A 20,883-nucleotide genomic window follows, 5' to 3' on the forward strand; every position below is an offset into this window, starting at 1 on the left:
TGTTCGGTCTTTGCCTCTAAAACCTTTTCCAGTGTAGAAGCAATAAACTGCTCCTGTGGAAATTTGTGCAAAGACCCTTCCTGCCTCTTTGCTGCCGACCCATATTACTGGAACTATCTGTGCGTTTGTGCATGCACACGCGTGTGTGTGTACAGCCAATCCTGCTGAGCGGCTTCGCTTTGGAGATGCCTTTTGGAGATCGCTACACCTCGCGCTCCAGCACGGAAGCCACAGAGCTCGAGAGAGCAGTGGTACCTGTCAGTGTCACTCCCTCTGGATGGCATCCCTTCCTACTGGTTTAGAAACTGCACTGCTCAGCTTGGTACTGTTTATATAATGAATATGTAATTAGGAATATATTAAACAGTACTGGTCTCAGTATAAACACCACTTATGATTGGTTTCCATGTGGACACAGAGCTGTACACTGTAACCTTCTGGACAGGGACATCCAGCCCAATTGTTACTCGTCTTGTAGTCCATCCATCAAGCCCATTAGCTCTCCAATGAAATGGCAAGAATGTTGTGGGGGACTGTATCAAAGGCTTTACGGAAGTGTAGGTAGGTGACATCTGTAGCACTTCATTTATCTGCTGATGTAATCACTCCATTTTTAGGACCATTAGATTATACGGCATGGTTTGCTCTTGGTGAAGTATGTTGTCTGTCTCTAAGCACTTTCTTGTCATCCATGCAACTTGTCATAGCATTCATCAGGACCTGTTCCATGATTTTACTGGGCACCATGGTAATGCTTACAGATTGGTGGTTCCCACGATCCTTTTTACCCTTTTTTAAAAAAGACATGAAACTCCCTTTTCTCCAGTCACTGGGGACTTTGTCCAACTGCCATAAGATAGACATGAGTGCAAAAAAATACCTATTATGGGAGCAACAAACCATTGCTATTGTCAGTAAAGGAAGTTGCATTTTATGTGCAGAGATGGAGGCTTTTGTAATTTTCCCAAAACAGAGAAAGCCTCTAGAACACACTTTAATGTCTATGTTTACCATGTAGTTACAGATTCAGCACAGAGGAGAGTGACTGACTGTAGCTGGTCTAGCTTTCCCATCTAAATATTTTGGTTGAGAAGGAGATACGCTGTTCTTGAGTGTCTTCAGATAGTCGTCTTGTCCTTTGCTGTTATTAAGAGTGCACTGTTTCAACTATTTGAAGTTTAGCTTATGACTTAAAAGATATGCAGATATTGTCCTATTTGTCCACAGTTTTACAGGATTTGGAAAGTATTACAGTGTCATTTCAGAGGCACTTGACATAATGGACCCAAATCCCACTTAGTTAGTCGTGGTAATTCAGAGTGAATATACCCAAATGTACGCATATGGTTATATTGTCTGTAAAATAAAATCATTTGTGCATTCCTGTATTCTTGAATGCATTGAAAGTCACAAGTGCGTTATGATTATATTAATTCAGAGCTTTACATTTAAACAAAACTAACTCTGAGAGCTGCGCTGAAGCTTTTAAATTATCCTGTGCTCTCAGGTAAGTGATGGAATTGTTACAGTAACTCTCAGACTTGTAGTGCTTACAGAAAGCAGTTATGTGACTTAGAAAATTCATGTCCTATCCAATTCTGTGCATCTCCCATCTAAATTACTTGTATGACTGCGGTTAGTTTTAATTGAAGTAGTTTAGAAAGTTATAGCTTGAAATGAAAGCTGGCAGAACACTTATCCTTGGTCTAGAAAGGGATTAAAAGAAAGCTTTTGATTTCTCACATTTTCTCATTTTTGAAAAGATTTCCTGCATTCACTAAGTGCCACATCTCCAATGCTGAGTACTCACAAAAAAAGCAACTGTTGGTAGAAGGCTGTTTTAGTGAATGAAGCAGAGCATCCTGTATGCTCCCTGAAGAGGAAAGTAATTTACTTTTTGCTATTCAGTGAGGGTGGCATTGTGTGTAATAGGTCCAGGTCTGTCTAGTAAGTTCTATCTACCAGTTAATGGATGTTTATTTTTGTCCCTGCCTCCTGTGATGCTACTGATTTACCTTTGGTAATGTTAATTCTTTGACTATGCCATCATCAGAAGATGCTTTGTATTTCTTGTCCATTGATGCCACAATAAGTTGATTATTTATGTCAATTAAGAATATGTAATAAAATTACTCAGTTAAGTGCATTGCTGTCTTTTTGTTACACTGATGGACAAATCTGAGAGTACGATGATTAAATTGTCATACATAAAATCCCTATTAGTGCTTGGTCTTCGCATATTAAGTGCTTTAATTAATTTTGAGTTAAATATTTTTAAATTGGATGTTAAAATTAACCCATCAGCCCAGGTACACAAATCAAGTTTTATTATTTTGGTTTTCACTCGTTCCAAGCTGTTCATTTGTGCCCTTCCCAGTAAAAATCCCCAGTTAAAAGTTCCCCAGTTAAAATCCCTTTTCAGACATTTATCACTTGTACACCATAAGAGCTATCTTTCCTATGTTTACTGTATACTTTTACAAGTGTTTTAAGATGTGTTGGATGTATTTTTTTATGTTTTTACTTGTACTTTGGTTTCAAAGAAGATTTCAAAACCCCAGTTCCAACAAACAGCACAGCCCCCACAGCCATTAAGCTGTGGAGCCCTGTAAGCTAACCTGAATTTTAATGATTGGTGGACAGAGATAATCTGTCAAAGGGAAAACACCAATCACCTTAAACCAAAGGGGCGGGCTGTGGGCGGAGCAAAAGCTATAAAAGGGAGCAAAAGAAAGACACGCCCTCTCATTTCCCCTTCCCCTCCAGCTTGCTAAGTTCAGTGCTGGAGAAACCTACTCCTTTAGAAATATATATTTCTTTTTGACCAGCCTAGCACGGCAAGCCTTTTTTTTTTTTTCTCTACCTGAGGTCCAGTGCTGCCTAAGCCTGAAGATCTCAAATCCCTGCGCTCCTGGGGCATACCTCCTGAGCCACAAGGATCCCAAATTTTTATATTTTGCTAATTTTTGCAATTTTTCAATTTTTCTGTTTTAATAAATTGTTTTAATTTCTACTAAGAGTTGTCTCATTCCTCACAAAATCATATGTAATGACAGCATCTTTTAGTATAAGTTGGGTGGTATTTTTGGTTAGATGTCGCGGGTTGGGTTTGTAACCGGGCGGAAACACCAATTTAGTGTAGTGGTTTGGCCCAAAATACTCATTACTGTTTATCTTCTGTGAGATAAGAATTAGGAGAAATGCAAAGCAGGCACCAAACTTGAAAGAATATAAAGAAGTTTATTAACAGACCTAAAAGAAGGAGAAAAAAAAAAAAATTATACCACCTTCAGAACTCTCCTCCTCCCCCCACCTTCCTCCTTTCTCCCACTGACAATGTAAAGACAGCCCTTAAGATGTTCAGTCTGTGTACCACTTCCATAATAACCTTGTTCAGTCCATTTAGAAAGAGAAGTCTCTTCTTGCTCGTGCTATGAAAACATTACCACAACGAGACAGCCACCCACTTCCAAATATTGTTCAGTCCATTTAGGAAGAGGAGTCTCTCTGCTTACGATGTGAGTCCCTTCCCCCGACTTGCAGCTTTTCCCGCAACTGCTTTCGAGGGTCCACTCTTGAAGTTTTTGGGGTACAATTTTTAAGGTTGAGCCATTCAGAAACAAAAAACAGAGGCCCTTCTCCTTCCCTGGGAGCAAAGGGTCTTCCTCATCTTCATTGTTAGGGCTATCTCTGGGAGCATCTCTAGGAACTGAGGTTTTCTCCTTTCCCATTTGGAGCAAAAGTCCTCATCTGGTTTATCTCTCCCTGTCCAAATTTCTCATGGAATTATGGATGCGTCAGCATCTGCCTATCTCAGCGCAGGTGCTTTTGCTTACGAGTTGAACACTCCACCCCCCATATCTTCATGAAATTACAATGGGATACTCTGATACATCATAGCTTTACAACAGAATTTCAGCTTTAAGCATCTCCTCTCTCTCTTCCCTCAGGTTTTCAGCTCTTCACAGCACTAAAAGGGTTAATCTCACCTCAGCCTTGCAGCTTTGCAGCTGGAATGTTGAATTTTTCTAATCGCAGTGGAGAGGGGGGAGAGCCGAGCCGCTCTGGCTGCCCATGGCAAGGCACTGGGGGCGGTTCCACGGCTGGAACAGGTCCATCGGCTCCAGGATGGCCGTGGCCGGGCCCAGCCTGGCCCAAGCAGGGCCTGGCCGGGCCTGCTGGCCCCCGCACGGGGCCTGCAGCCACCTGTGCCAGCGCCGGAAAGGAGAGAGAGCTGGGGGGGGGAGTTTGTCTATTGTTAAGTGTGGATCACAGAGGCGGTCACAACTTTAAGTGGCACCCCTTAGCCCTTAGTCCCTTCTGGGACTATGCTTGCTAACCTATGACATTAGACCACTTCTAGGGCATTGACATCGTAACAGTGACAACACTTTTTTATTTTAATGGTACCTGTTTGTGTTCAACAGAGTAATGAGTAAGAATTCTGTTTCTAAAGGAGTGTGTGTGTGTATGTATGTTTACACGCAAGTGTAAGTGAAGCAGTATACTACATTTTTCCTTTTTTTAATCAAATGTATACTTGTTGCCAGAACTCCCAATAGAGACAAAGTAACAGGAATTTCTTTGAATAGAAAATTATGCTTGGAATATACATGTAACTTTTTCTTTTTTACTGTAATACATGTTGATTGTATATCACTTATGCTGCAACACTGAGGAATTGAGGGGATGGGAGAAAGTACTCTTGTTTGCTGATGACATCTGTTAAAAAAAATAGTCAGTCTGGTTGAGTCACCTACATCCCTCTTCCAAATTTCTACGTGGTAATTGGATGTTAACAGTGCATACTGTGTGTGACTTCTGTGAACTTGAAAATAACACAGTATTATTTTAAGAGCCTGTTGTGTCTAAGGTTCTAAGTTTTCTTGTGAGTTACTGATCCATCTTCTGGTGACTTCGTAGGTTGTTGAAAAGCACAGCACCTCAAAGATAGATTCTCTAAAAAGTAAGAATATTTTTTGTTGTGACCACTCAGCAGGACTGGGTTGTAAAGAGGATACCATTTATTTAGGAATATAATAATGTGACTGGAAAACACAAAGAAACACTGGCACAGCAGGATCAAGAAGGACTGAACTGACAGTGTGCAGCAGTGTAAGTTTAAAAGTTTCTTGTGAGATATCAAGAGAGAAGGAAGTCTGTCACTTGCATGTGAAGTGTATACGTCAGCCTGATGAAAGGCTTGAGCTGTTTAGTTGGAAGTGTACTAGCCTATCCCAGAAGTTAGGGGATCCCCAAACAATTCATAGTAAAAATTTTCTTGGAGGGCTTTCAGTGCTTATACCAGCCAAGTTATCTTGTGCATTCCCCCCTCACACCCCATGCTATGTCGTATTTCGATTTCCATACAAATTTTTCCAACCTGACAATCATGTGTTTTGAAACACTCAATTCATAACACAGAAAATTTTCGGTATGTAATTACTATAGAGTTCTTACTAAAAATTAACAGTAAACCAATAGCTCCCTCTGTCCTCCCAACTGTTTTATTTTCCCACTTGGGGATATAGACTGATTAAAGAACTAAAATAGTAGTTTGTGTCCTTTATTTTTGTAGTGATGATTGGAGAGGCGGGGGTGGAGAAGAGGTTGTTTGGATTGACTTTGAAGAGGTTGGGGTTTGTGTTTTGTTGTATTTCTGCCCTGGGGGTATTCTCTCCCAGATTTGAGAAGATGACTAATAATAAGTGAATAATAAATTGTAATGCTGCAAAGATTTAAGATATGATAGGAACGCTTAACAGTAGTTAATATGCTTAGAAATTATTACAGTGAACCATCAAAAGCGTACTAATTCCAAATTGCAGGTAACTGAGATGCTTGATGCATGAATTTATGTTGAAGAGGGGAAGTTTTTCAGTTTATTCTTGTTCTCAACACAGTGCATGATATACATCTAAACAAAAAACTAAACTTACTTGTAAATTTAATACCCAAACTGTTATGAATCTATAGTTTCTGTGAGATAAAAAAAGAAATAAGATACTGCCTATGCTTTAGATACTTGTTTCACTGCTAATTTATAAGTTTTACTTTAGCAATTCAGTATCATTACTTTAAAAAAAACATGCCAGCTAATTCTCCTTGATAAAGCAGTATAAAAATATTCAAAAGATTCTATGGTTTTAAGTTTCCGTTAGACAACTGCAGTATTGATACAGTTTTAGGTACTTTTGATATCAAATAGCCAGTGAAATATTTATGCTTGGAGTTCCCTTCCAAAAGGAAGATAAAATGTTTTAAATAAGGATATTTGTCTTTCCCTGCTTGTAAGTCAGAGGCATTCTTTGTTTTGTCATTTCTGCTGATGTTTTATAAATTCACAGCTCCACTTGGAAACAAGTACTCATGCTGTAGCTAGTTATGCCATATAACGCTTGTTAGTGGCTTATCTTTTGTCGGTGCTTCTGAGCTTGCTGCTGTAGAAATCAGTAAGAAAAAATCCAGCTTATTTTGCAAAGAACACTTTCAAAGCCTAAGGTAGTCTGCATTTCTGTTTGTCTTTCAGTGTGATGAACTACAGTCACTTTCACTGTAGGCTGAGGGGAAAAAGGTCGCTTTTCAGGGAATACACAATGTGCTCTCTTTTCTTTTTTCAGACTATTTTAGCTCTGGCATGCAAACTTGATTGCAGGGTGAGCATCTTTATCTCACATTAGAAATGTTCTAAGTAATGAGTAATTTTTGCTAGCTTTCAAATGACATCTGTATTTTGCCTTTATATAAGATCTCAGCTGTTCAAGGTATACTCTTGCTGACCTCTTGAGCTGTTAACGTGCACTTGAGTAGGCTGAATGTTCTTCGGGTGAGCTGAAGATTGATACATCCCAGGCCTTGACAGCTGCAGTGTTTTTCTGCGCCAACTTCAGTCTGTCTAAGCAGTCTTTTTTCCATAGAAATTGTTTGGCTCCCAGGGCCATTCAGGGAAGAGCTTTACCAAGTCCGTGAATTCTGCCAAGAGCTTAAAAAGACTGTTTAAACTTCTTTTCATCTTTAAACTGTAATAATTACTAACTAATACTCATTCCATTATACAAAATGCTTAATTAATCATATTACTTAGATTTAAATGAAATAACTATTAAAATGTGAGGCATGTTAAAGGTAAGAAGGTCACATATGATGACTCAAAATTCCTTGACTGATTTCTTAGTAATATTCTGTTGTCATAATGAAAATTTTTGTACATTTCTGTGTAAACTTTTTTTTGTGAAGTAAAGTTTTCTTATTTTTAACTGCAGATGAAGTTGTGGTTTTTTGTCTTTTAAGTTAGGTTTTTTTCTTTACTGGTTGGTAACATGTTTTTAAAGATGCATTTACGTCCTTATTCTTTTGGCAGAAGCACACTTAGGCAGGACATTGCTTAGTTTTGTGTGCATTTGGAGAAGTTCAAGTACATATTGAGTACATAGTGAAAGGCATAGGATGATTTAATCTGGGATATCTGTTGATAGAATTGCAGCATTGCTTTATAGTTCTGTGTATGCTCGTTCATAATTTCCTGTAGTAACTTTAAATACCAGTTTGTCATCATCAAAAATAAACAACATGTATTGAAATCATTGTTTTGCGATTTTGGAAATTCCAGAGACTTTTCACTTACTTCCAAAGGATTTGTGAAGGCTTTGGTTTGTATTTTGTGGTTATGGTTGTTGTTATTTATTTATTATTTAATGGACACCTCTTAGCCTGTTCTGGGTAGCTGTTTCTTTAAAGTTTGTTCAGTGCCCATTCAATATTCCTTATTGCAAGGAAGATTTTTTATTTTACAGTTAGGATGAGGTTTTTTTGTGTTGTTTCATCTGCTGTTCTTTTAGCACAGACAGAAGTGTTACTGAACTTAATTATGCAAGGAGTGGCAATTTCACTGACATGAGTACAATTTGTGGTTGACTACTCTTCTTTGGACAACTTTTAAAGTAGTCTGTGGAATAGTTACAGGTATTTAGAGGTTAAATCAAAATGCTTATTTAGTTAAAAGAGGTAGTTTGTACCTGAGTGTTTGTGTTCTATTAGGAATGTTCTTTGAAACTTCATCTTTTGTATTTATATTATCAAAGGGAGATTTTGCAAAGTTTAGGTAGAAACTCAGTTGCCAGAGGCTCAATACGTGCTGTATACTCATCAAAAACTATAGGAAGGATGTGAATACTTCCCTCTTATTGTACATATATATAGTATGTATTTGTTCATTAGTAGCAATTAAATACCTATTAAAGTGGTTTTCCAATTTTTTTGGCTTTTTTTTTTGTAATGGAGGAAAGCTGTGCTAAGAAGTATGTATCTGAAAGTTATGTGCTGTTTTGTGTTCTTGGAGTGCCTCAAGCTGTTTCCCAGCTGGGACTGGAAATGTATAGGAATATGCATGGTAGGACAAAAAGCAGACACACCTGCTGGTAGGGAGTCTCCTGGTGTTTAATAGTGCTTCCTAGAGTCGTGCAGAAGCCCAAGGGTCTCAGCTCTTCTGATATATAAAAAAATAAGCAGAAAACCCAACAGCTACTTCTGTGGTTTTGTATTCAGGACAGTAAAGGGGAAAGTTAAGGAAGCATGATTATAAGCAGATCCAAGTCTTTAAATAGGCAAGCAGAACTAACGAAACAGCCATGAGGTCATCAATCAGCATAAGAAACTTTTGACTATTTGCTTGACTCAAGATTTCTGAGTGTTATCAGGTGGAATACTGAAGAAGGGGCAGTCAATAACTAACTCATGTAAGCACAAGTTAACTATTGGGAGACAGCAAATGTTAGTTCAGACAGAAGATGTTAATTACAAAGCCTGAGAAGCCGAATTCACCTTAATCTTGTCAAGATAGAGGGGACAAGGATCATCTCAGAGACTGCTGAATCATCCCTCAAAGGGCTACGCATGCCCAGGGAGAAAGGTGAAAAGTTCACTGTGAGGATGACTACTGGCCTTCATTAGAAAGACCCCCGAGGAAGAGGAGAGGCCTTCCTCAGCGCGACCACCAGGACACACAGCGCATGCGTGGCCCATATGCTAATGACTTCTGAGAAATAATTTGTTTAACCACACCTGTCCCAAGGAATGTAATGAATATTCATAATTTAACTCTTAATACTGTGTTGTAGAGAGCACCAGGTGTGTGTTTGTAGGAGCGATCCCTGCACACCCGGCACGCTGAATAAAGCAAATACCCACTTCTCTGAAGTGTCTCCTGGCCCGGTTGCGGCACAATTCATCTGGCACCCCGAGATGGGAGCCTCTCTGCCCGGATGCCGGATCCAGGGGTAAGCAGACCTCCCAGTCGCGACCCTGAATTTTCAGGGGGAGCTCAGCTGTCCTTTGGCTCACAGCGGGGGCAGACAAGGACCATCTGCACCAAATTAAGGTATTTGCTATTCCTTTTAAACACAAAATACCTGCAGGTCCAGGGTTCGAGTCCCTGAGGGTGGGTTGAAAGTCCTGAGGAAGACTGGGTCTCCCAAAATTAGTCCTGGGCAAGAGGAAAAGTACTTTTAAGGGGTTAGACCCCCAGGGTTGGACCCCACTGTGAAAAGTACTTTTAAGGGGTTGGACCCCCCGGGGTTGGACCCCACAGTAAAAGGTACCTTTAAGGGGTTGGACCCCGCTGTTATGCGCTATTGTACGGCTATTTGTGTTTTGTCTGTTGCTGTTCTGCTGCTGTGTGAGTGAGAGTGGATGAGATGTGCTGCCAAAGTGCGAAGCGAGTGAGGAGCTCTATCTGCGGTTCCGTACCCCGGCGACGGGCTCGGCCAGAGAAAAGCGAAGCGTTTGGGAAGGAGTGAATGAGGATAAATCATATAAACCATTGGTTTGGAATTCAACCTTACTGTCCGAAGAGGGGCAGATTTTAGAGGAGAAAAAGATTTTGGCTATTGAATTAAAAACACCCAGACCCCAATGCCTTTCTAATGTAGCTCCATCTGATTTCCCTTTTGAAATCCCGTGTTTAGTGTATGAAAACAGTTTTGGAGCTTGTATTTGTGTGCATGTATTAATTGTGAGAGAAAGTGGTATTGTACTTCTACTAGATGGAGTGGGTGGTGTCCAAGCTGCCAGAGGAGAGAGCTTGGTATCAGATTAGAAAGAGCAAGAATAAAAAAAATGAAAGCAGATAATGTTAGAGTAAGGGGAGAGTGGCGGAGAATAGTGAGAAATTTGAGAGGAACTGGTTAGAAAAGTACAGCAAGTGTATGTATATATAAGGAGAGATGAGGAAAAGGCAAAAGCGATGGCAAAGGTGATGGCAGAAGTTGTAAGAATTGTGGACATTGTGATTAATAGGTTTGGGTGTGCAGAGCTGTAAGGCTCCTGTTATGTGGTGCTTGTGCTGAGCTGAAAGGCTCCTGTGTGGAGGAGACCCGTGCCCCTGTGCCTTTCGTGTTTTGTTGCGAAAAGCCAAAATTGGCAGGTTTCAGACCTGAGGCGAATCCGGAGCTCCTATCTTGTGGGGAACCCCGCCACCAGTCTCTGGTTTATTGTGGAAAACTAGAATTGGCAGATTCTAATCCTGAAGCCAATTCTGCAGCTGCAGCCTTTTGGGGATGGTGGTGTCCCTGTGCAGGCCCAGGTATTTGTCATGCAGCCTCATCTGCAGGGGCTGTAGAGAAACCTATGGAGAAAATGTTTTGCTGTCCTTCCTTGGTTAATTTGTTAGTCACCTCTCTACTCCTGGGGTGGACTTGGTAAACAAAAAACAAAACAAAACAAAACAAAACAAAAAAAACAACAAAAAAACAAACAAACAAAAAAAAGCAATCCAAATGCCTGATTCACAGACTGCAACTCTTGCAAAACTTTTACAAGCAGTCTCACTCCCTCCACTGAGGAATCAGTTGGAAGAAACCCCACCGAAAACCTGTGGGAGACAATAAGAGTGGTGCAACAAGCACTTCATAGAATAAATACTAAAACTCCACTTGAATAAGTTAATGCAATTAAACTCTTGTTTCACTCAGACATATTTTTCATTTTTTTTTTTGTGGGGGGAAGTTTGTTTCTTTTTTTCTAGGAATGTCAAATGTCCTGACATCAAAGATAAAGAAAGCAGTTTGAGAGCAAGGAAACTGTTAGCAGCAAAATCACACCTAAATGTGATAACCATTTCTTCACTGTCACTTTAGCCCCAAAAAGTTTTACTTCTTTTTTAATAATCAGTCTAGTGGGCCAAATTTTCACTTTTCTTTTATAGGAATCTACCAACACAGGAGATGGAGCTGTGTGAAAACCAATGAAATGTAAAGTGTCACCATAATTGCTTGCATTGTCAGTTGGTTAATGTTTGTAATTTGTTTGTGTTTTCATTACAAGTGACTTGGTAAGAGATCAAATAGAAGTTAACACATTCTACATATTCTTGAGTTTAATTTTTGTCTAACTTGTTTTGTCTTTTTACTGAAAAATGGTGGGGTTAAAGTCTTATAGATGTATAATTGTCTCAACCAATATTATCCTGAGAGTTGGTATAAGAATTTATACAAATTTGAAATCCTACAAATATGAACTAACCTTCCCGGTTCTGCCTCAGAAGGCTTTAGAATTATTATAATCTAGCTAAATTTTTGGATTTTCTAATTAGTGAATTAAAGAATCTTGACAAAACACAAGCAAATGCTACATGAGAAATGATTGAATCCCCCTTCCTAAACCAAGAGGGATACAGAAAAGCCTTCTACCAGCTCTCAAACTAAAGTGCTGTTCAATCTCACGCCATATGTCTTAAGAGGATGTTTTAACTTTTCCTCACCCCTCCTATTTATAGCACATTCTGCAATCTCAGTTGTAAATGTAGAATGGGATGAAGGCAGAAAAAAAACCCAAAAAAACTAAAAACCTAGGTTTGAAAGAGAACTCATTTCATTTTTAATCCCACCAAAAATAAAGCCACAGTTTGTAGTTTGTGTCAAGATTAAATGACAAGAGTGCTATAATCTGTCTCCTGGAAAACAGAGCATAGCCCTAATGTAAAGATATGTTTGCATGAGAACATTTTGTATGAAAATGTTTTGTGTGTTAGTTTTGTATCATAAAAAAACTAATCCTTCATAATGTACAGAATTATACAGCAGAGTAAGAATATTATTATAACAAAAACTGTATAAAGAAGCTACAACCAAAGAAGCCTCCTGAAGATACCTGACTAGGACTTTAAAGTGTAAGTTAAACCACTAAGATTAGATAAAGGAAAGAGAAATATCCATAGATAGTAAAATAACAAATCAAGTGATCCCATTAGTAGGAGATGTTGAAATTCCAGAGATCAAAACGGGCTCCCCCAGTGATTATTGAACTACTGGAAGGGGCACAGCCAGTGTCAGTCAAACAATATCCACTAAGGCATGAAGCATGGGTGGGAATAGAGCCAATAATTGCCAAATTTATCGATCAAGGGTTACTGAGAGAATGTAGGTCCCCCTACAACACCCCAGTTCTACCAGTACAAAAGCCAAACGGAAGTTATTGGTTAGTCCAAGACCTAAGGGCAATAAATGCAATAACAAAACCACTGCATCCCGTAGTAGCCAATCCTTATACTTTACTTACAAAATTACAAAGTAATTTCGTGTGGTTTTCAGTTTTAGATTTAAAAGATACTTTCTTTTGTCTGCCATTAGCTGAAAGTAGTCAGGAAATTTTTGCCTTTGAATGGGAAAACCCCAAAACAGGGAGAAAAAGTCAGCTCACATGGACTGTATTGCCACAAGGATTCAAAAATAGCCCCACGATATTTGGAGGTCAATTATCCCAAGAACTGGAAGCCTGGACACCGCCACTTGGAGAAGGTACACTTCTGCAGTACGTCGATGATCTACTGATAGCAACAAGTACCCATAAAGACTGCAAGAACTGGACTGTAAGTCTTTTAAATTTTCTGGGACTAAGTGGATATAGAGTCTCCCCTGAAAAGGCTCAGCTAGTCCTCCAGAAAGTTACATATCTGGGGTATGAACTGGCAGGAGGGGAAAGAGCCTTGGGAGACAACAGGAAAGAGGCAATTTGTCAAATGCCCAGGCCACCTTTATACCAACTCCTAAAAGAGACTGGGGGAACTCACCTATGCTGGACACCAGAAACTAATAATGCATTTGTAACTCTGAAACGTGAGTTGATGCAAGCTCCAGCACTGGGCATACTGGATGTCACTAAACCTTTTCTGTTGTTCTCACATGAGAGGCAAGGACTGGTGCTGGGACTTTTGGCACAGAAGCTGGGACCATACAGAAGGCCAGTGGCTTACTTCTCCAAGCAGCTGGACGTGGTCAGCCAAGGATGGCCCCCCTGCCTGCGTGCAGTGGCAGCTGTGATCCTGAATATAGAAGCAAGTTCACACTGGGCCAGCAGATAACTGTTTTTGTCTCTCACACAGTGTCAGCAGTGCTCACACAGAAAGGAAATCACTGGTTAACCCCATCTCGCTTTCTCAAATACCAGGCTATCCTAGCAGAATCAGAGGATGTGAGTATCCAAGTAACTAACATTTTAAACCCAGCAGCTTACCTCTAGGGCAAGGCTGCTGAGGAGCCTGTACAGCATGACTGCGTTGAAACCATGGAGGTAGTTTACTCCAGCTGCCCGGACCTAAAGGACTCTCCACTAGAAAATGCAGACAGCTGGTTCACTGATGGGAGCAGTTATGTCAAGGATGGTGAGCGGCTCGCTGGGTATGCAGTTACAACCACAGATGCTGTCATTGAAGCAAAACCGTTACCTGTGGGGACATCAGCTCAAAAGGATGAAATAATAGCCCTAACTGGAGCCTTGGCGTTGGCCAAAGGAAAGCCTATCCACATTTGGACTGATTCAAGGTATGCTTTTGGGGTGGTACACGCTCACGGGGCTATCTGGAAAAAAAAAACCTCACAGAAGAAAGAAATCAAGCATGCTGCTGAAATCATGCAGTTACTGGAAGCAGTGGTAAAACCTTCAAAAGTGGCTGTAATGCATTGTAAGGGACATTCCCAAGGTAACACTATCCCTGAACTGAAAAATGCTATGGCAGACAAAACAGCAAAGGCAGTGGCCAGTAGAGTTCAGATCCAAGCCCTAACTCTAATTATGATTTAAATTATATACAAGAAAAAAAAAAAAAATGAGCACAGATGGGTGGGCTAAGATAAAAGGGTCTCATAGTCATATCCAGAAAACTGTTAAAATTATTTATCCAAAGTGAACATTGCATCAAATCACTTTAGATGACACTTCTTGAAGGCTTAAAGAGGTATGAGACAAACTTACATCATGGTTACCCAACTTATCCTGGCTTAAACAATTGTTTGTAATAGCTATTTGTGTTATTGCATTCTTACTTATTGTTTGTATTAGTAGTTACTGTTGTATGATATTATGTACTTGGAATTGCGATGCATATGCTCAATATAAACAAGTATAAACTTAGAAATAAGATAGAGAAGGGTTCTTACTTTAAAGACATACAAGATTTGTAAAGAATTACAAATAACCAAAGAAAAGGGGGGATTGAAGAAGGGGCAGTCAATAACTAACTCATGTAAGCACAAGTTAACTATTGGGAGACAGCAAATGTTAGTTCAGACAGAAGATGTTAATTACAAAGCCTGAGAAGCCGAATTCACCTTAATCTTGTCAAGATAGAGGGGACAAGGATCATCTCAGAGACTGCTGAATCATCCCTCAAAGGGCTACGCATGCCCAGGGAGAAAGGTGAAAAGTTCACTGTGAGGATGACTACTGGCCTTCATTAGAAAGACCCCCGAGGAAGAGGAGAGGCCTTCCTCAGCGCGACCACCAGGACACACAGCGCATGCGTGGCCCATATGCTAATGACTTCTGAGAAATAATTTGTCTAACCACACCTGTCCCAAGGAATGTGATGAATATTCATAATTTAACCCTTAATACTGTGTTGTAGGGAGCACCAGGTGTGTGTGTTTGGAGGAGCGATCCCTGCACACCCAGTGCGCCGAATAAAGCAAATACCCACTTCTCTGACTCTGTCTCTGAAGTGTCTCCTGGCCCAGTTGCAGCACGATTCAATACTATTAGGTATTTCTTTGTTCTATTGAGTCTCCTTACTGCTGTAATTATTTCATGGTCCTTAGACTAATTTGTTAGCGATTTTTGGTAGTTTAGTATAAAATACACAGTGAATTCTGTCTTAAATATATAAAAATGCTCAAACACTGTTATCACATCATTTCTGCTGTCTGTATTTCTGATCAGATGAGCAGTTTGATTTAAAATTATTTTAAAATTGGACTAGATACTGGGTTTATTCCTGTTACTATGATTCAAGGATTTCCTTATACTGAAAGGCAGCAGGCTGGTGAAGGGTGTAGAACACAGGTTCTGTGAGGAGCTGCTGAGGGAGCTGTTTTAGCCTGGAGTAAAGGAGACTGAGAGGAGACCTTATCACTCTCTGCGACTGCCTGAAAGGAGGCTGTAGCCAGGTGGGGGTCAGTCTCTTGGCCCAGGCAACCACTGACAGAGTGAGAGGACACAGCCTTAAGCTGCGCCAGGGGATGTTTTGGTTGGATATTAGGAAAAAGTTCTTCTCTGAAAGCGTGGTTGGGCATTGGAATGGTCTTCCCAAGGAGGTGATGGAGTCACTGTCCCTGGAGGTGTTTAAAAAAAGACTGGATGTGGCACTCAGTGCTATGGTTGATAAGGTGGTGTCAGGTCATAGGTTGGACTCAATGATCTTAGAGGTTGTTTCCAACCTGATTGGTTCTGTGAAAGTAGTGTCATTTAGGCTGAAAGAACTACTGATTTTATATCCTTCAAAATAATTAAAAAGAAATCACATTTTCTTTGCAATTGTTTAGTGAGGTTTAGTCTGGCTTTGTGGCTTGTTTTCTGTATGTTCGTTTTGTTTGTTTGTTTTCCCCCCTGACTTGCCAGCATAAACACAAGATTTTTTTAGATGTTAAAATTATTCTGAATCTGGCTTCTGTGTAGATCCTAATGCTTTTTGGAAGGCTGCAGCAGTTCTTCCAAATCTGAAAAACATTTTTATTTTTTCATTCTGTTTCTGCCTGAGAAGAAGCAGTAGGTCATGCCTAGTTCACAGTCTACACACATTGTAGCTCTTCAGGTGGCCTTGCAAGGCATTTTCAGGAGATGGTGTCTTTTATTTTGAGGGCATGAAAAAAGTGCACACTTTTTGTAGTCTTTCCCACTGGTACATAAAAATTCAGTGTACTAAGCGTGTATGGTGACAACACGAAATGAGAGGTTGTCCTTTTTTTTTTTACTTAGTGACTTAGTGTTTATCTTTAATTCTGAGCTGAAAGTTAACCTATTTTTAGCACTTGTATTGAACAAAGACTTGGATACTGATGCAAAGTCATTTGAGTTATTAATTATATGGTGTACAGTTTAGGTTTTGTGTTACCTTTCTTCAAAAATTGAATGTGGTTGTGCACCTTAGTGCACCATAGTTATTGTTTAGCTAACTAATAGTTACTAATAGTAACTAATACTGATAGTAACTGTTAGTTACTGTTTGTTTGCATACAGCAGGTTCACTTGGTTTTGAAAAGAGTCCTTACACTAGTAACCCAGTTTGGATAGAGGAGGACTGTGGTATTTTCAAGTGTTTTAAAAACATCTTGTTCCTCTTTTCTTTCTGCACGAAGTTTTTAGCTAATTGATTTTGTTTGAAATTCAAGAAACAGTCAGCATTTTAAAAGCTGTTCACAGCCTATGAAAGACAGTTGAAATTTTTCTGCTTTTAAGAAAGATGAATTCTTTCTGGTGTAGTGTATTTTGCATAAGCTGATAATGGTCTTGAATTGGAAGATCTTTTTGGCAATTTAGTTTTTAACATCTAGAGTTGACATTAGAAAGAATTTCTTGTCGGGTGTTGGAACAGGCTACCCAGGAAAGTGGGGGAGTTATCATCCCTGGTGATATTTGAAAGCTATGTAGATATGACATTAGGGATTAGTGATGGATTTGGCAATGTTAGGTTACTGGTTGGATGCATTGACTAAAATGTCTTTCCTAGTCTAAATGATCCTGTTTCCAAAAAACTAGTAGACATAGCTGCACTCTCATTGTTTTTGCCTGTTGAGTAGGCCTAGCTGCCAATATCATGGGTTTGGCTTATTAGTTCCTAATTTTATGTTAGACTGTTTAAGTAGGTTTCATCCTAGTCTGGACTATGGTTTATGTTATATTTTCTTATTGATCTGCATCTTTTGCTGGATTTTATTTTTCTTCCCTAACATTTTTCTATAATTAATACATGGGTTTGGATTGTAAAATAACTAATATTGGTGTTTCCAATAATAAAATCATATTGGAATAGGAAGACACCAATGAAAAATATAACTTATGCTTGGTAAAAATACAAATGTGGGAAAGCTTTTAGCTGACATCTAGTTTTCACAAACTTTATGAAGTCTATTTGTATTTCTTGCTCTCACGAAGTTTTTGTTCAGAAACTTCTGTATACATATGTAGGCAGCTTAGATGAGTGTGTATTACAAGACTGTTTTACTGCATATTTTGAAATAAAGAGCTGCATGTGGTAAAGCTTAATGTTGAAGCATGTATTCCAGACTTAGTATTTAATAGAAGTTGTGTCAGTAACAGTAACAGGTATAGCAAAAGGCAGCCTTGTTTCAATAATATACTTCCTGCTGCCATATGTTGCATTGCATACTATTTTAATGTTGATTGTAGGTTTTTGTTTTACTTCAAAATTCTGTATGGTTAAAACTTTACTTATTCAAGAGAACTGTTTGCTGTGTTTTTGTCATTCATGGAATGGTGAGTAACTTGCAGGGAGTTCTCACTAGGATAGGGTTTTTTGATAATTGTCTTTTGAATATTCTCAGTATAACTTTTTTTTGTCTGTAAAAGGCATTATATATGTAATGTGTTTTTATCTTTTTTTTTTCTTCTATTTCTAAGGCTGATAAAGAATTTGTGTGGTCTCTTTGGAAACATCTCCAAGTGTCAAAACCAGATCTTACTCAAGCTGTCAGCTTGGTTGTGGAAAGGTGAGTTTGAAGATTTAACATGCTACTAAAACCAAGAAAGCAACCAACCTCCCCCGCTGATACCATATTCTTTATCTTTCTAATTGAGAACTATGTAGAATTCTAAAAATGTGTTGAAAAAGTTCAATAGTTAAATTTTGTGAAGAATGCCTAGAATACATTACAAGTTTTCCTTTTTTTGTGCTAGTTGAAGCTTGCTTTAAAATCTGTTCTCACTGAGATTGCTATATTGACCATTGAATACATTTTTAAAATTATAAATGTACTGCAATATTTTGTTTTCCTGTTGGAAGAGCAGGAGGAGGTAAATGACTGGTAATTTTCCAGTGTCATAAGCTGTTGGGTTACAGTTGTATATGTAAGTTATATTTATCTGAATTCTTAAGGAAGTGAAAAGCTAGGACTTGATAATAGAAGAGATAACTATCATAGGATCCTAGGAATATGCTGAGTTGGAAGAGGTCAGGATCATTGAGTCCAACTCCTGGCCCTGCTCAGGACACCCCAAGAGTCACACCAGGTACCTGAAAGCATTGTACAAATGCATCTTGGACTCTCTAAGGCTGATGCTGTCACCACATCCCTGGGGAGCCTGTTCCAGTGCCCAGCCACCCTCTGGGGGAAGAACTTTTACCTGACTGTAGGAGCTTCCTTCTCTGTTAACACAGACAAGCAGGATCTTACTTCTGCAGCTTATTTCTCTGAGGATAGTAATGGTGATGATTTCTTCATGATACTAACTGTTATCTGGTTCCTATAAATGTTAGTTAATTATCACAGTATGCAGTTGATTGTTTTGTAATGCTAATATTTAAGAATTCAGAATTTTTGTAGGCCAGAGGTAAGGAGAATGTGAATGAATTGGCTGTCGGAATTGAAACACTTGATTATCTTAGAGTGCCATGAGTTCCCTCTTTTGAAATGAAAAAGTGGATTTTTTTAAAAAGAAAGCAAAGGGATTTTAACTTTTTTAAATGGTATGCCATTTTTACTTGAAGCTTTTTATAGATTCGTGAGGGGTCCTGGCTCCTTTGAGTTTCCATTCAGTGCTTTAATCTTAGAAGGCATGTTTTGTTGTTCACATCTTTCCTTTCTGGACTGCATCTGTACGTGTTCTTTCACTTGTGAAAATATAACATTTATTTCTTTAGCTGGGAGTGCATTTCACAGAATCATGGTATTGTTACAGCTAGAAGGGACCTCTGGAGATCTAGTACAGCCCCTCTGCCAAGGCAGGGTCATCTAGAGCAGGTTTTACAGGTTATGTGTCCAGGTGGGTTTTGAGTGTCTCCAGAGAGGGAGAATCCACAGCCTCTCCAGGCAGCCTGTTCCAGTGCTCTGCCACCTTCAATGCAAAGAAGTTCCGCTTCATGTTGAGGTGGAACTTCTTGTGCTTTACTTCAGGGCCACCAATGAAAAGAGGGCACCAATGAAAAGAGTCTGGCCCCATCCTCCTGGCACCCACCTTTGAGATACTTGTATGTATTGATGAGATCCCCTCTCAGTCACTATTTGCTATAGTGTTGTCCCCTGTTCTGCCTAGTATAAAGCAATGAAAATTTTTGTCCAAGAATACAGTGTGATCAGGGAACTAGAGCTGATATTCTAAAGGATTCATATCTAGAGGAAGACAGTGATGGTGTGAGGACATGCATCTTGTTTTAAGACAGCTATTATTGGGGAGTTCACATATGGTCACCAATGGTATCAAGTAACTGCTGGCTTTGTACTGGGACGCTTAACTGCAGGGAGTAGTAGCTTGGCTGTTGAGACAGTATACTATTTTTACTACTGTTTGTATGTTTGATTTGAGAAATAATTTTCATATATGATAGAGACTGATGCACAGATTTATAGCATCCTTCATGTATGTTGAAATGCAAAATCATAATGGTTTGTTTCCTAATGAGATTTGGTCATGTTTCCGTGAGGACAGTGGTGGTAGAATTGATCTTCCTTCATAAAACATTAAAAAAAATGAGAGGACTGCTTAAAATATATAAATACAGTATTTAATATGTGTAAACATACATTACATGTATATAAGCACAATTATATTGAAAACATTAAAAAACTTTATTGTCCTAACCACATTTTATAGATAGCTGAACAATGTGGAAAATTGTAGTTCTTTTACCTGAAGCTTAAGAAGGCAGAAGGTGTTCAGGCTTACTAACATTTTTTATTAATGTTGCATATAAAAATAATCAGGATGAATTGAAGCATAGACATGTTGGAAAGTATACATTTAAATAATGGTCAATAAATTAATTATTTGGAGTTCTTGAATTGTATGCCTATATAAGATACAGTCTCTCTTCTTTGTTTTTTATTCTTCATGTCTAGGAATATTTTTGTGATAGTTGTCTCTTGCTTTAAATTATTTTATGCTTTATTTGGAACAGAAATTAGTAATTTTGTGTATTATCCTGTTGTTACAATGAATATGGCGCTCTTATATACCGCTTTGATGCACACCAGCAAGATAATAAGCTGAAATTTTTTTGTATATGTTTTGTACTGTATAGAGGCACTGGTGACTGGTGTGTGAAACCCTGCCAACATACTTCTGTTAACATGCTTCTCTAGTTTTTTTATGTCCTCTATTCTTTTAGAATTACGCTAATGGTTTAGAACCTTTTTGAACTCAGGGCTATACATTTATATCACAGCTTTTCCATGTGTCTCTGAATTATGGAATTAAGAAAGAAGAAATTGCTTCCACAGCTTCTTTTTAGGTGTTATCATTACTCCTGAGAATCCTGGAATATGTTTGGATAAAACCCATTCAGTATATAGGAGTTTTATTAATCACAACTTTGAACTTTGGGGTTGCTTTGATTTCACAGATGTACCAATAGTGTGTATTTTTCTCTTTAATTGATGTAGC

General features: G+C 38.9%; 1 protein-coding gene across 1 annotated transcript in view; it reads left to right on the forward strand.

Annotated features, from left to right (window-relative positions):
• The window catches only part of CNTLN (centlein), a 199,609-nt gene that overhangs the window by 9,342 nt on the left and 169,384 nt on the right, over window positions 1-20,883 (forward strand). Inside the window, 1 exon segment of the mRNA XM_069002458.1 lies at window positions 17,905-17,993. Coding sequence (XP_068858559.1) covers window positions 17,905-17,993 — 89 coding nt within the window.

The sequence above is a fragment of the Aphelocoma coerulescens genome (assembly GCF_041296385.1).
Source record: "Aphelocoma coerulescens isolate FSJ_1873_10779 chromosome Z unlocalized genomic scaffold, UR_Acoe_1.0 ChrZ, whole genome shotgun sequence".
In the NCBI taxonomy this organism is placed as follows: Eukaryota; Metazoa; Chordata; class Aves; order Passeriformes; family Corvidae; genus Aphelocoma; species Aphelocoma coerulescens.